This window comes from Lactuca sativa, chromosome 8, assembly GCF_002870075.4.
Source record: "Lactuca sativa cultivar Salinas chromosome 8, Lsat_Salinas_v11, whole genome shotgun sequence".
In the NCBI taxonomy this organism is placed as follows: domain Eukaryota; kingdom Viridiplantae; phylum Streptophyta; class Magnoliopsida; order Asterales; family Asteraceae; genus Lactuca; species Lactuca sativa.
Genome location: NC_056630.2, coordinates 50801533 through 50816872, shown reverse-complemented (window position 1 = coordinate 50816872; position 15340 = coordinate 50801533). Strand labels below are relative to the sequence as shown.

General features: G+C 34.8%; 1 protein-coding gene across 3 annotated transcripts; it reads right to left on the bottom strand.

Moving 5' to 3' along the window:
• Positions 1-10908: 10908 nt before the first annotated feature.
• On the bottom strand, positions 10909-12962 carry LOC111914343 (D-aminoacyl-tRNA deacylase). 3 transcript variants are annotated; one of them, XM_023910100.3, is made up of 9 exons: positions 12694-12962; positions 12414-12594; positions 12171-12313; positions 11908-11971; positions 11771-11823; positions 11633-11688; positions 11463-11537; positions 11257-11381; positions 10909-11097 (listed from the first exon to the last, which is right to left on the bottom strand). In XM_023910100.3, exons 1-9 carry the CDS (start codon positions 12793-12795, stop codon positions 11054-11056), a joined length of 843 nt encoding a protein of 280 aa, XP_023765868.1. In that variant the 5' UTR covers positions 12796-12962; the 3' UTR covers positions 10909-11053. The 3 variants fall into 3 exon arrangements, with proteins under 3 accessions (XP_023765868.1, XP_023765866.1, XP_023765869.1); XM_023910098.2 differs by having other exon boundaries at positions 11226-11381; positions 12694-12960; XM_023910101.2 differs by lacking the exon at positions 11257-11381.
• Positions 12963-15340: the final 2378 nt, after the last annotated feature.

Sequence of the window (15340 nt, the reverse complement as noted above, 5' to 3'; positions counted from 1 at the left end):
TAACTCATGGTGCGGAAAACAATGTGCGTGCATGAGGTGCCGCTACCGTGCCAGCTCCTTCCCCTTCGATGAAGAGGTACTTGAAAACAAAACTGTAAACTGTAAGCACGAAGCTTAGTGAGTTCCCCCATCATACCACATACCATACAATCACATAGCATACAAATACTGTCAGGCATATCTGGGTGCCCAACCTACCCCTTCGGTCCTTTCGACCGGATACTGCCTAGCATATCTGGGTGTTGGCCTCCCTTTCGGTCCTTTCGACGGATACTGCCTAGCATATCTTGGTGCTGGCCTCCCCTTCGGTCCTTTCGACCGGATACTGCCTAGCATATCTAGGTGCTAGCCTCCCCTTCGGTCCTTTTGATCGGTGATCTCGGGGACTATCTCCCCGATAGCTACTAGCATATAACATATCATACGAGCACGTAACATATCAGATAATAACAAACCTAGATGATATCATAAAGACCATCATCTAACATACGTTTCCTACTGGTGGGCCGGCGTTGTGGCCTTAGACCCACCGCTACTAGAAGGCAACTCACCTCATAGTAGCTGCTGATCTGTGCGGGAAATCCTCTGACTGCTACTGCTGCTGCTCCGGAAATCCTCCAGCTTCAACGAGCTGAAAATGGTGCACAAAATCGGATCCCTTTAGCCTCCTCTTGTTCCTTCAAGCTTTTCCTTCCCTCCTTGGATCACAAAAGCACCAAAGTCACTCCAAATGCCTTAGATTGCTTCAATAACAGATAGGGTTTGCTATGGGGGGTATTTTGGGAGCAAATGGGACGAAAGAGGCCGAGTTAAAGTGTTTAAATAGAGAGTAAACCCTTGGATTAGAGTTTTTGCCCAGACAGGGTCTACTCGCCGAGTCCGGGACCCGACTCGCCGAGTCAATCGCTTAAGTCCCGCGTCACTTCTCGCTTCTACTCGGCGAGTTGGTCCTTCAACTCACCGAGTCCAATGCCAAAAATGCAAAATATTTAAAGAATTAATAAAAAGAATACGTACCAAGAACCAGGTGCTACAAGGATGTTCAAAGGAATGTACTTTGAATGTGAGACTTCATGACTATGGAATTGTCTTGTAACAATCTCCAATAGAGTACTTTGTAATTTCATTGGCAAAGTCTTGGTGACTTTGGCGTTGTGATATTACGAAAGGACCGTTGCATAAAATGTTAGAATCTAACATATTCTAGTAGTGGCGAGAATTTTGTATTCTTACACTAATTGATTAGGATCAGGAATTGTGAAATGAGCATCATTGGAAATGTGTTCATTTAATCTATTTCACAAGGTAAAGACCATAGGTAAACATAGTGTGCATGCTTGGTGCATGGGACAACTGTTGTTATAATTCAAGTACGAAGTTGATTACCCGAAACAACAAATAATGAGTAATCAATATGGTGATTAAATAAAAGGTGTTTTATTTATACTCAAAAGTTTGGGGCCATATAGGATTAGTATTATTCCTGTGTTTCATTTTTCATGTTTTGACTTCCTGATTAATAAGATTATTCAAACCCTCAACAGTCACTCATACTTTGGAAGTAGGTATGAATGAAGATTGTCATGAATCTGTCTATAGATTGTCTAAAGTGTTTAGACATAGCACAAGTTTGTTGCAGAGTTCATGAGTGCTGCTATAAGATTAGAGTATTGGATTAAACCCACGCTCACTTGGATCGCTTCATGGATTTTATCACGAGTGATCGGTGAGAGGGTAATATCTTATATTCTTGAAACCGAGATGTGTGAGTTGTATTCTATAAGTCGGTTGCGCATTGATAATATGTAAACGCGCCAGTAACTTGGTGTTATAAAACATATTGTTGTGTGTGATTTGTTGAGTAGGTAGAAACGAGCATTCGAGTCGAAGTTTATTCGTTCCTTTTACCCAAAGTGGGATAAAAGCGATATATGTGGGCCCCTCGATGATTTAATGATGACACCCTAAGCGCTTGGCCAAGCCGGAACTAAGTTGATGTGTTCAATTGTAGTCTGTTGTCAGTCGTCATAAATCGGAAATCAGGAAACAACACGTGAACAGAGAGTATGATTAAAATCCATGTCTCAGTTCATACGATATCTAGAATGGAGGAATATATGATTCCTTATCTAAAGGACAGGTTACTAATAAGATCAGAGTTTGACAGCGTCTTTGAGAGCTACGATTGCTAATCGGACAATACTTGCATTTGTAGTTACTAGACTTATCCAAGTGGGAGACTGTTAGATTAGTGTCTAAGCCCGTAACTATATTTGGTAAGTATTTGACCCGGTTGTGCGTCCTTTTGGGTTGCCTTCATCAAAGCAACTAGATAGGATGATTTATGAAGAAAGAGGTTAATTATGGTTTATTAATATATTATATGAATAATATATTAATAGAGAAATCATAGAGTTTAATTAATATTGGACAAGAATTAATTAAGAAATTAATTATGTGGCTAAAAGAGATTAATTAGACTTGGGGGACTAATATTGTAATTATAAGATAATTGCATTGTAGGCTGTGGATTCCTAAAGGGAAGGGAGTTTGACGAAATCTATGGGAAGCCCATATGATTTTCGTCCAAGGGCCTTCTAAAGATGTTCCATGGGTTGCTTAAGGCTTAAGCAGAGAATTAGGGTTTCTCCTGAAACCCTAGCAACCCACACAAGTATAAATAGACCCCTAGGGATCCCAAAAACGTGGCTAAGCTTTCTGGTAGAGATCTTGGACGGTTTTGGTGCTCCTCTCCTCTTTCCAATATCATCCTCTTTCTTGTGCTATTTGTAAACCATTTGAGGAGTGATATTTGTCACTCTAAGCTCCAAGGATACGAGATTCAAGCCATTCTATAAGAGGTATTCATCTAGAACTGTTCTTACATGTTAATTTTGATATACATATGCTAGATCTAGGGTTTATGATCTTTGGGTGATTATTGCATGCTCATTAGACAAACTAGATCCAAAGCTTTAGGGTTTGCATGTACACCATAGGAATGTTATAGTGCTCATAACCCATCAGTTCCCATGTCAATGGGCTAAGACCATGAGGGGTTTCCTATGGCACATGGAGTAAGACCTTGGAGGGTTTCCACGTCTTCCTTATACGATTATATGCAGGGACGACTCAACCAATTTGGGGGCTCTAAGAAAATAAAAAAATCGAGGTTCTTCAAGTAAGCAATCAGTTTCAAACTTGAAACCTTAAGTTTTATAAGCCAATGGTTTTACCACCAAACCAAGCTTCAAGTTGTCTTTGTAACCCAAGAAATACATATATATACATATATAACAAAATAAGCATTAAAATTATGAGCCCTATGCCCTTGCTTAGTTTTGCAAAGGGTAGAGTCGACCCTGATTGCATGCATGGCTTATGTAGCTTATGTAGCTTATATGGCTGATATGGTTTATGTTATTATGTGGATTATGTGGGGTATGCTGGGGAACTCACTAAGCTTCGTGAGTTTTGTTTATGGTTTCAGGTATCCTTGGTTTGGATAGGAAGGGCCCGGCTTGATCGCAGCGCACACACTCGTATTTCCGCAATATGTGATTTTGGGACTAACTCTGATAAATGTTTTTAATTAGCAATGTTTTTGGAATACTTGGATTTAGAAGATATCTATGTTTTGACTACAATAAAAATAAATTTTTTACCCTTGATTTTTGGGTTGTTACAGTAACAATTTATCAAAACATCATATCATCAGAGTAGTCATCAAATGCATAATAAAACGTGTGTGCACTACAATCACCCTTAGCTCTTCCCTTTTACACCAGAAATACCTTAAACATAATTAACCGTAAGCACGAAGATTAGCAAATTTCCACCAAATACCACATACCAAACATATCATACATATAATGGGCCCTGCCCACTGAGTATAACGAGCCCCGCCTAATCATACAAGCATAACATGATAATAATATGTAGAATAATCATTGGGCCCCACCCAATAAGCATAAAAGCACATACACATGCAAGAATCACACAAACATCTAGCCTCCTAATCATAACAAAACATGAGCTGACATTGGTGCCTTCGACCCACTAAACATGGTGAGAAGACACACCTCATGCTGCTGAATCTCATAAATATATCTATGGGTGCTGGCCAGCTAAAATCCCCGCGCTATCAATCACAAAATAACATCCAATCAATAATTGGATCCCGACTCACACAATAAGTCCAATCTAAGGTAGAAGACCCTTTTACCCTTTCCCTAAATTGGCCCAAGGCCAAAGCCCAATCCAAATCTCCAAAAGCCTAAATTCCAAAATAACCATCCAAGGCCCAACTATGGCCCAATCTTCCAAATTGGGCCCAAACCCCTTCATGGGCCTTCAACCATAGTCCAGTAAAATATCCTTAGCCCAAAATAATATTATAATGGACCAACAAGGCCCTAATCATCTAGAGTCCAAACATGGCCCAACACCGTGAGCCCAAACTTTCCGAAGCCCAACTACTGAGTACGCCCCCGTACGCTAAGCGTACTCTCTTTGGGGCTTATACGCCCAACGTACTCCACCAACTTGGCCAACTTTCTTATTCACTTCTTAAATGGTTAAGACTTCGAGCCAAATCTTAGATCTGACTTCCCTAAGGTGGTTTATCACGTAAAGTTGTCAACTTTACGTGCACGCATGGCTTAATGGGGCTCTAAAGCTCAAAAGAGCTTAATAAATGACTTAACACATGCATGAGACCAAAGCCACCATAAAGTTTGCATCTTTATGCTAAATGAGCCCTTATTATGACCAACTCTACAAGGATAAGCTCCATAAACGACCATAGCTCACAAATACCAACCAAAATGGACAAAAAATAAGCCAATGAGTAGATCTATGAAATGAGTTGACAACATATAAGCTTTATACCTTATAAGCCACGAAATGGAGGTGTAAAAGTTGAATATATAAACTCCTCAGCTCAAAATTGATATCATGTTGATTAAATGTTATTATTTTTGAATATTTATGATTTTAAGTTTAAGTTTTTAATTTTTTTGAGTTGTTATGACCTAATATCTTGTTATCCTATTTTTATTTATATTTAATGAAAAATTTAGTAATAAAAAAATTATTTAATTGTAAAAGGAAAAATTATGATGTTAACTTACCTCATGTAAATGGCATGGTAAAGATGGTAAGATTGTCAGACAAAAAATTAAAGTGACAGTCTATGAAACTTAAATCACTCCCACCGACCTTAATCTCAAGAGTTAGGAGATAAAACATGGTTAAAATTTCTATAAACATAATTTGTATTTACCAAAAAATAAAAATCAATATAGAAAATACTTCATGGATTTTAAATTTTGTAACACAAAGTCAAAGGCATTAAAAATCGTCATCGATTTCCTGAATTGGAATTCGGACCCCAAAACGTCCTTTACATTTCTTTTCCATAGAGAGTTGACATAATTTGTAAAGTTAGATTTCACACCATACATTCCAACATTAAAAAACTAATGTTTCAAATTTTATACTTAACAATAGTAAATTACACGAATGGTCGCTATGGTTTGGGTAATTTGCGTTTGGTTTCTAATTTATTTTTTTAACTTGGAAGATCTTTGTTATTTGTTTTTGTTACGCGTTTGGTCCCTAATGTTTGTTTTTATTACGCGTTTGGTCTTTGTTTTACCTAAAAAGACTACTATTTAAATAGGAAAAATGATGGGGTAGGTAAGGTAAGGTGAGGGGTGGGGTTAAGGTGTATTTATTTAAATAAATTAAAAAATCAATGACAAAATAGTCTTTTTAGATAGGACAGGGACCAAACGCGTAACAAAAACACACATCAGAGACCTTCCGGGCTAAAAAAATAAATTAAAGACCAAACATGTAAATTAACCTAAACCATAGGGACCATTCATATAAATTACTCACTTAACTATTAGAATAGTTTGGTTGTTATCAATATAATTTTGCATTATTGGTGTATATAAGTTGGTGTAATATTTATTTATTTGTTTGTAGTCTGAATTTTAATTTGGTAGATTGTTTGTTTATGATTTGGTAGTTTGATGCTTAGTTAATTGTGTGATATGTTTCAATTACTAGTTTATTGCATTTTATATTAGGTTTATTTCATAATGATAAACATAACTTTTGAAGTATTTGTGACAATGATTCATTAGTTTATTGACAAAACTGCAAAAATGGTCCCTGTGGTATGTATTTTTTTGGGGTTTTAGTCCAAACAGTGACTTTTTTGGTTTCGTAGTCCTTTTGGAGTGGTTTGTATGCAAAAATGGTCCCTCCGAAAACTGAAATGACTATAATACCCTTGAGGTATTTATTTTTCATTTTTCTTTCATTATTCTTAAAATTTAATATTTATTTATTTATTTTAACAATTAAAAAAATAAAAAAGGGCCCACCTCTCTCTCTCTCTCTCTCTCTCTCTCTCTCCTGTGTAAACCTACAGTAGATCCAACCCTCGTTCATAATCAAATTCCAACATCAAACATCAGAGATTCCAATTTTTTCTTGCAAACAATCGATTTCTCCGATTCCTCAATTCTCAAACAATTGATTCTCACTTTTTTCCTGCAACTTAGATTAACCCACAAACTTATAGATCTTCATCCAGTTTCACTATGAACACACACACAAGATCAAGGTATATATTCGACATCGATTCAGCAGCAAAGTGTAGGTCCAGTGATAGTGGGCTGAGGTCCACTGATTTCCTACGGATGTTGAGAAGACTCAGTTTAGTGGCTATCAAAATCGACGGTGAAAAGAAACATTAGTGATGTTAGAGGAGACGATAAACAAGAATCAGTTCGAATGCTCAGGGTTATACCCATTATATCACCTGATTTAAACGACAATAAATCTAGAAACATCGTCTACATACAGGTTATACACAAACACCTATTTCATTGATAATACACATAAATGAGAGACAGAGGAATCGTAAGAGAAGGAAAAAAAAGAGAAAGGGGTGAGTCGATAAAGGGGAGAAATCGAGAGGGGCTATTGTAGGGAGCTGCTCCGGTGGCCGGTAAAGGGGAAGAAATCGATGCGTAAGATACGAGGGGAGGAAGGAGTAAGATACGCAATGGCTCCCTCCTGCACCGATTTCCTTCTTCTCTACCTAATGGTGCTCGAACCAGAGAAGGTTCTCGATCTGCCCAATCCTAGTGGTAGCACATCAGCTCTGTTGCTTCCATCTTCCCAATACAGCAATGATTGAAAAGAAAAGAAGGAGCAAGGATTGGGGTTTGTTTGGGGTTGCTCAGATCAACAGAAAAGAAAAAAGATGGGGTGAGGCTAGAATGGTTCTATGGTGGGCGGAGATGTAGCGGTTCACGGTGGAGTTTGGTAGTCGAATGGAGGCTAGCAGGTGGTGCGGTGGCTATCTCCAGATTGCCGGAGGTAGCACAGCCCCTTCTTGTTCGTTGAAATTGGGAACGAGAGAAAGAAATGGGTATATGACCTGGAGAGAGAGAGAGAGAGAGAGAGAGAGAGAGAGAAGTGGGCCATTTTTTATTATTAAAATAATTATTAAAATAAATAAATAGATATTATATTTAAAAAAATCAAAGAAAAATGAAAAATAAATACCCCAAGGGTATTACAGTCATTTCAGTTTACTGAGGACCAAATCCACAATGAAACTAGCTCAAAAGGACTACGAAACCAAAAAAGTCACTGTTTGGACTAAAACCCCAAAATTTTGCATACCACAGGGACCATTTTTGCAATTTTGTCTAGTTTATTTTAGGGTTAATGATTAAAATAGGTGATGAATTTTGATTTTTGTTCATATTTAGGGTATTATGTATTTTTTTTACATGTATGACCAGTAAACTTGTTTAACTTATTCATAATAGTGTAATATCAACTGTTGTTTTTTTAACTAGCAAACGAGAATAATATATATAAGGAAGATCCACCTCTAGCAAGTTACTAGAGAGGACAAACAAAAGTACAAATGACAAGAAACAAAAGGAATTGAAATGCAATTACATTACAGACTACAAAAGGGGTTGGAGTTCCAATCTGTCCAGTTTAAGCCACCTTCCTTGCTTCTAGGATTGAACCATAGAAATGTAGTTGCCTTTATGATATCGACCACCTTGGTAGCCCATACCCTTTTTTTATTGAATAAGCTCTCGTTCCTTGCCTTCCGGATACTCCATATAGTTCCATAGCAAATTTCATGTAACCTTTTCTTCTTCTTGGTGCAATTGCCCCACCTGGATGCATAATCTAACACATCATGTACCGTTTGAAAATTCGCCATTGGGATGTTACACCATTTGAATATCCACTTCAACAAAGTTTTTACAAACGGACATTGAATCAAAGCATGGTTTCCAGTTTCATCTGTTGTGGAGCATTGACAACATGTTTTAGATGAGAGAGATACGCCCCTGTTGGTGTTAGTTAGTGCCATGACGGAAGGGATACGTCCCATTTTTTCCCTTCAAATGAAGCAAATGATTTTGATTAGAATTTCTTTGATCCACCTAATCTTTCTACTGTCAACAGGTTCTTGACTATTCAGTAGTTGTCAAAGGGTTTTCACCTGGAACTTACCGTCTTCATTTAGTTCACATCTTCATTGCTCCCCAGCTGTGGCATGTTGCCTTTTGACTATTTTGCTTGGTGAAATACCATTCTTCTCTATCTTACTTTTAATATTTGCTATATTATTCCAGGTTTCTGTCATAGTTTTCATTGAATAGGATTTGTCAGACCTATTAGCAAGTTTATGGATTCCAATGATAACTTTTGCCCATAGAGAGGATGGTTGTGTCCTGAGTCTCCACCACCACTTGGCAATCAATGATATATTTAATGATTTGATGGAGCCGACTCCCAAGCCACCTGCTTCTTTATCCGCAATGAGTTTGTCCCAAGATACCCAGTGCATCTTGCTCTTTTCGTTTGAGCCACGCCATAAAAATCTCCATCTTATCTTTTCTAGTTCGTTCAGTGCCCCCCTAAGGTGCCACATAAAGTGACAAGAAGTAGTTTGGAAGGTTCCCCAACACCGATTTGATTAATGTTAATCTACCTTCAAAAGATAAAGCTTTCGACTTCAATTGTAATCATAGGTTTATGGGTAAAATGAATTAGGTGACATTAATTTATATAATGTGTCATTAATGAGATATTAAGTAGAAAAATTAATGACTTAAAAGGGTAACGAACTTTGGTCTTTGTATATATTTATGTAACCATGTTTTTTTTTTCTGTACATATTTGACCAATAAACTTATTTTACCTATTCAAAATACGATAATATTACCGATAATCATAGCTTGATGATGAAGCATTTATGTAGTGAAAGCTTGTTGATTGTATTGATTAGTTTGGGAGGAAAGTGAATTGTTATGTTAAATTGGTAATGTATGTTTTTTTAGGATCTTAACAATGGAATATGTATGGGTTCTTTTTTGGAACTTAATAAATTGAATTTTCTCATGTGTTTTCGATTAAGTAGTGTGATTTTAACTGTCAAATTAAAATAAATAAACCAAAGTCAAAATCATAAGAACGACCTACCGAGAATATCATGAACTTTTTTCCGGGGTTTTTTTTTTTTCTTTTTTCTGTCCTAGATGTGTGAATACAAGTGGGAAGACCACATGAGCAATAAGTGAATTCGTACCCTAAGGACGAGTGAGAAATTGATGAAGAAGACGTCAACTTTTTTTTGCATTCTAGTGCACCATTCAGTTCTAGGGCACAATTTATACCACATAAGTTGCCAAATCAACATCAAGCTATGATCACCAATAATTTTGTCTTTTTTTTTTAAGAGGTCAAACTTGTACGGAAAAAAACATGATTACTTAAATGTAGACAAAAACCAAAGACACAATCTTTTTCGTAGTAGATACTAGAAGGTGGATCGATCAAATGATTTTGTCTAGTGCTACTATGTCGACTAGATGGAATGGATTTATTTCTTGGAAAACTAATTATTGTGTGGAGAATTAGAATGATTAGATTGTCGAGACGAAGTAACCTTGATTACCGTGGAATTGATATTCGTAGTACTCTCAATCCGATTTATAACTTGGATGTGGAGCAATTGGATCATTGTTCGTTAGATACGAGATGGCTACTAAAACTTGGAATACAATTATCAAATGGTTAGATATCCAAGTTAGTTATTTTTATTGCATGAACACTTTATTCGTTCAAGTGGACAATCTTAAAGGTAACACTAATAAAAGAAGTGTGATTGATGCGGTGGTTAGCACGACATTTTGGTAGTTACGGAGATATTGTAATGATACAGTTTTTTATTCTGTCAGAGAATTTTCATTTCTTTGGATTAGTAATAGACATAGAAAGTGTTCTTTCCCTTATAATTGTTGGATGCAATTTCCTCTAAATAATTTGTAATTTTATATTTTTCTTGCTCTCTTGTTTCTTGCTAGAGTTCTTTTTCTAATATATGGGTGGTTGTTTAAAAAAAATATATGATAAAACATAATTACTTAAATATAGACAAAAACCAAAGTTATGACGCAATATAGACAAAAACCAAAGTTATGACGCATTTAGATCATTAAAAGTTTATTTTATCAATCTCATTAGTACGAATTTTACATGTTTTCCAATAAAAAATGCATTTCATTATTTTAATCAATATTTCACATATCTATCGTGACAATACATTTGTAAGCATCAACTTGAATTGCTTTCTAGGAATTAGTTTAAAATGCTGATTTTAAATAAATATCGCAAAATACTTGATATGTTTTGATCTAATCATGTTTGTTTCATAAGACAGTACATATGGATTTTGATTTTTGGCTTCCAATTAGATTAAAAAAAATCAATGCTTTTTGATTTTCATAAAGTTTAAAATTGAGGATTATCCTTATTGAGCTAAAGATGATTTTGTATTACACAGAACAGTTTAACCATAAGAACTGACAATTTTCACAGTTTAATATTATGAATATTGTAACATAGTTCTTGAATCTGATACACATAAATCATAAATGCATATGTTGATATCAATAGAAATCGCTTGGTTTGCCGATTTTTATATTTTGTTCATTTAGGTACTCGATAATTGCTTTCTTTTGCCATCCCTTGAAACTCCTGTCATTTTAATCAATGTTTTTCAAGTTAATTTAAGTTTCTTCTACAATAGGTTACCCATTTATGACATTAACTCTAAAAAATTAGTAATTTTAATTATAAAAATAAAGTTTTTTTTTTTTTTTTACTTTTGATCAAGATGAGCAATAATTTCACCACCATGAAAAGCTTCAAGTGTTGCATCATATGAAGCTTTGATAGCATGTTTCCATGTCCCTCCACCACCATCTTCCATTGGCAATGAATATCCAGATAACAAATGACCAAAACACACACCACCCTTCCTAAATATTTATAAACAATAATATTTATATTTATACTTTATAATAAAAAATGTCAATCAAGAAAACAAGAAAGTAACTCACAAGATTATGTCCATGTGGCGAGGTACATAATGCCCTCCCCCTATACCCAGAAGCACTTTTTTATTACCACACGCACTGGGACATAAAAAGGTAAAAAAATTTAACCAATAGGGGTATATTTGTAATTTGTCCAACATCAGAAGATTGAAATAATGCCATAATGGATATACCTGTTCCAGTTTCCAATAGCCTCTCCACTTCCAATTCCTAATCCTTCCCAAACTAACTTCAAAAATCAAGAAAAAAAATACTCAGATGATGAAATTATGCAACTGATGATAGAATTAAGTCTTGGAAATGTACTGAACTTGAGCAATGACTTGAGCAGCATCTTTCCTATTCCAGCATTCAATTGTGCTACCTATACAATACATTCATTTGACTTGAACAATAAAACATGAAGAATTATACAAAATAAGAAGTTTGAGATGTTATTCTTATTTACCTATCTCAACAAACATTGTTGGCTTGTTTGTAATTGGACCATGATGAGTAGCCTCCAAAGTGATCTACAACATACAAGTTGAAAAGAGTGTTTATGTAAAGAAATCTTTCTGCAAATTAGGTTAAGAGTTGTTTTCCAATATTGTGGATGATTCATGAGGTGTCATGTTCAGGACAAAAGTGCAAGTAGGATGTTGATTTAGTGACGAAAATTAAGAATGTAAGATGTTATGAATTTCTTGCTAGAATTGAAGTTAATAGTACCTCGAATTCAGGAACCAAGTTATGAGATTGGGCAAGTTTCTTTAAGAGTATCAACCATGGTGTCATTCGAGGGCTAGGAATTGCTGCCCATCCAGGTTTTCCTCCTTGTGGTGGAACATCTCCTTCTTTTAAATGAGGCACACCTAATTAAATACATATGAAGCTTGAGAAATGAGAATTGAGATCGAATTGACATCTCTAATGGCTAAATAGCAATCTGTAATCATGAATTAGAGATAATACCGATCGGGTGAATGGTAAGAGCAGGGCGATTAGTGACGGCGGTGTGTTTGCTGAGGAAGATGATCTCGTCGACAACCTCGCCTGTAGCCTCTTCCCACCGATTATCTAAATCATCCTCCTCCACTATCCCTTTATCGTGCTCCAGTAATCTCACATCTCCGTTTACTTTACTTCTAATCCCCTTTACCAAAGGTTTTTACAAAAAGCAATTCGAGTTTAGAAAGGTATACGAATTAGTAACTAGAAATGGAGGAGAGGTATTGGAAGTAGAGATCAGTACCTGAAAGGATACGCCGGGGTTCCAATTTCCCATGGCTAAGAGCGCTGTCGCCGGTCCATACGACGCCGGATCGGTGGTTGTTGCCACCACTAATATCACCATTTTCTATTCGATGCCAGTTGAGTATGTGATTTGGGTTCAGTGATGGTGGAAATGGGAATTTGATGATTAATTAATTTGGGAATTCAGGAAACTATTGGCGGGGATTTTCTCGATCGACGGGGAATCAGGGTGCCGTTGTTGGGAATTTTACTTTAGAGCAAATATGTTAAACCCATGGATTAGATAGTTAGATTAAAAAAAATAATAATAATAAAAAAAAAAAAAGCCATTTATACTATTATATTACAAAAATAGTCAAAAATAATCGAAATTGCAAAAATAGCCTTCAATTTCGCAGATGGAAATGTCTCATCTGCGAAATCACCCTTCCATCTGCAAATGTACAGGCAGCTAAAGCACAGCTGTGCTTTAACTGCTTGTACATTCGCAGATGGAATGTTCCATCTGCGAAATCCCCTAGGTTTCACTATATAAACGTTTTTTTTTCCTCCATATTTCACCCTTCTCTACACAAAAACTCTCTCTATCTTTGGGTTTCTCTCGGGATTTTGGCTAGTTTTTGAAGAAAATTGAGGATTATGTCAACAATCCCGCAAATATGGTTAGATTTTAACTCTTCTAATGTTTAATTTTTATTTTATTTTATCATTTATTGTATTATTTAGTGTTAAAAAATAGTAATTATAAAGTTTTTGAAAGGGTATTTTTGTTGTGTTTGATAGTTTTAATATTTCTTTAGTATACTTGAAGTTTAACTGCTATTTTGTTAGTGGTTGTTTGAATGTACAAGTAGAGACTGCGTAGATAATGTTTACAATTTGTTATTTTTGTTGTTTGTTTAGTTGTTGTATAACCTGAAAACTTATATATTCTTATCGTATAATTGTTTATATAAAGTGAAAAATAGTTAAATTACAGTATCTGCAAAATAGTCGTTTGTATATATATTTGTCGTATAAGTATAACATTTGTATAAGTTGAAAATTTGTCGTATATATATTGTTAGAAATTGTTTGTGTTTGTCGTATAAGTTGAAAATTTGTATATAATTGTCGTATAACTTACAAAATTGTTAATTTGGTTGTCGTTTTATTTGAAAAATTGTTTGTTTGTATGGTTATAAAATGTTAGTTTATATAATTAGCAAGATAAAAATTGTTTATATATTTGTCGTTTAAGTTGAAAATTTATTTAATAAAATGTTTATATAATTATTTATGATATTGTTTTTTATCGTAAATATATTTGTTGTATAAGTTGGAAAATTGTTTATATATGTGTATGTTATTGTTTTTTATCGTAAATATATAAATTATTAATTAAGAATTTGTATTTGCATTACTAATTGTTTATGTACTTATTGGAGTTCATAATCTTATATTTTAAAAACAAAATATTTTTTAGTTCTTTAATTTGTTTTTGTGTTTTTTTTGCAACATGATTTTAGTTTTATCAATATGAAAGCAATTGTGAACTTAAAAGGCTCGTGCAGTAATATATGAGAAGTATTTAAAGTTTTAGATGATGACAGGCGTGCCATTTTCAGAGAAACTGTATTTGGTTATTTTATTGATGTCCCTCGTTTACAAGGGGACGCATTGTTGTTCCATAAAATGTTCTTTCATCAAATCCATCCGGACCTTGTTTTATCTCCAGATGGAATAAAACGATTATATTTTCGAGTAGGCAATACGAAAATGGTTTATGGGCCGAAAGAGTTTTGTTTGATAACCGGCTTCAATTTTGGGGAGTATCCAAAAAACATTGGGAAAAAAGCGTCGGAAAAATTATTAACTAGTAAAAAAGATGTTTATTGCGTGAGCGGCTATTTCCGGACCATACCAATAGTTCGGTGAAAATCGGCGACCTGAAACGCTTAATTTTAAATCGAACATTCATAGAACTTGACGACATTGATGCAGTTAGAGTATGTTTGATATACATTTTGTGTGAAGGTTTTTTGGGAAAAGAAATTAATGATCGGGTGCCACAAGATTGGTTTTTTTTGCTGAGAATTTGGATCTCTGGAACAGGTATATTTTGTTTACGTTAAAAGTTTTATTTTATTAAAGTTATAATTTATATAAAAACCAATTTTGTTTTTTTGTTTTGTTAGTTTCGCTTGGGGTAGCTATCTTTGGGATTTCACTTATGTTGACCTTGAGGATACATGGAACAAAATAGATAATTATTTATCACTTCCTGAACGTCGACAAACTTTAAAGTACACCGTCTCAGGATTTACGGCTCCAATAAGGGTATAAAAATTTTCTTATATTTGAATTGTTTTATTGTTATGTTTTTTATTTTAATTTTAACTTTTACTACTGTAATTGTAAAAAATTGTAGATATGGATATATGAGATGATTCCGGTTGTTCGTGCATGTGGATTCGTATTGAGAAAAAATAAAGACATGCCTCGGATGAAACGATGGAGTGGAACAAAAAAATTGAAATGGGTTGACGTGAACAAGATTTTTTCAAAGCTACAGGTTTATAAATTTTTCGTTTATTATTAATAAACTTGATTATTATACTTTTATGTCCATTTTTAATATGTTTGATTTTTTAGGAGGGGCAACC

Coding starts and splice junctions, on each gene's coding strand:
- LOC111914343 (XM_023910098.2), bottom strand. CDS start 12,795: ATGGTGATATTAGTGGTGGCAACAACCACCGATCCGGCGTCGTATGGA. Junction 11,382..11,462: donor CGCCACATGGACATAATCTT/GTGAGTTACTTT, acceptor ATAAATATTTAG/GAAGGGTGGTGTGTGTTTTG. Junction 11,098..11,225: donor ATTGCTCATCTTGATCAAAA/GTAAAAAAAAAA, acceptor TTAAAATGACAG/GAGTTTCAAGGGATGGCAAA.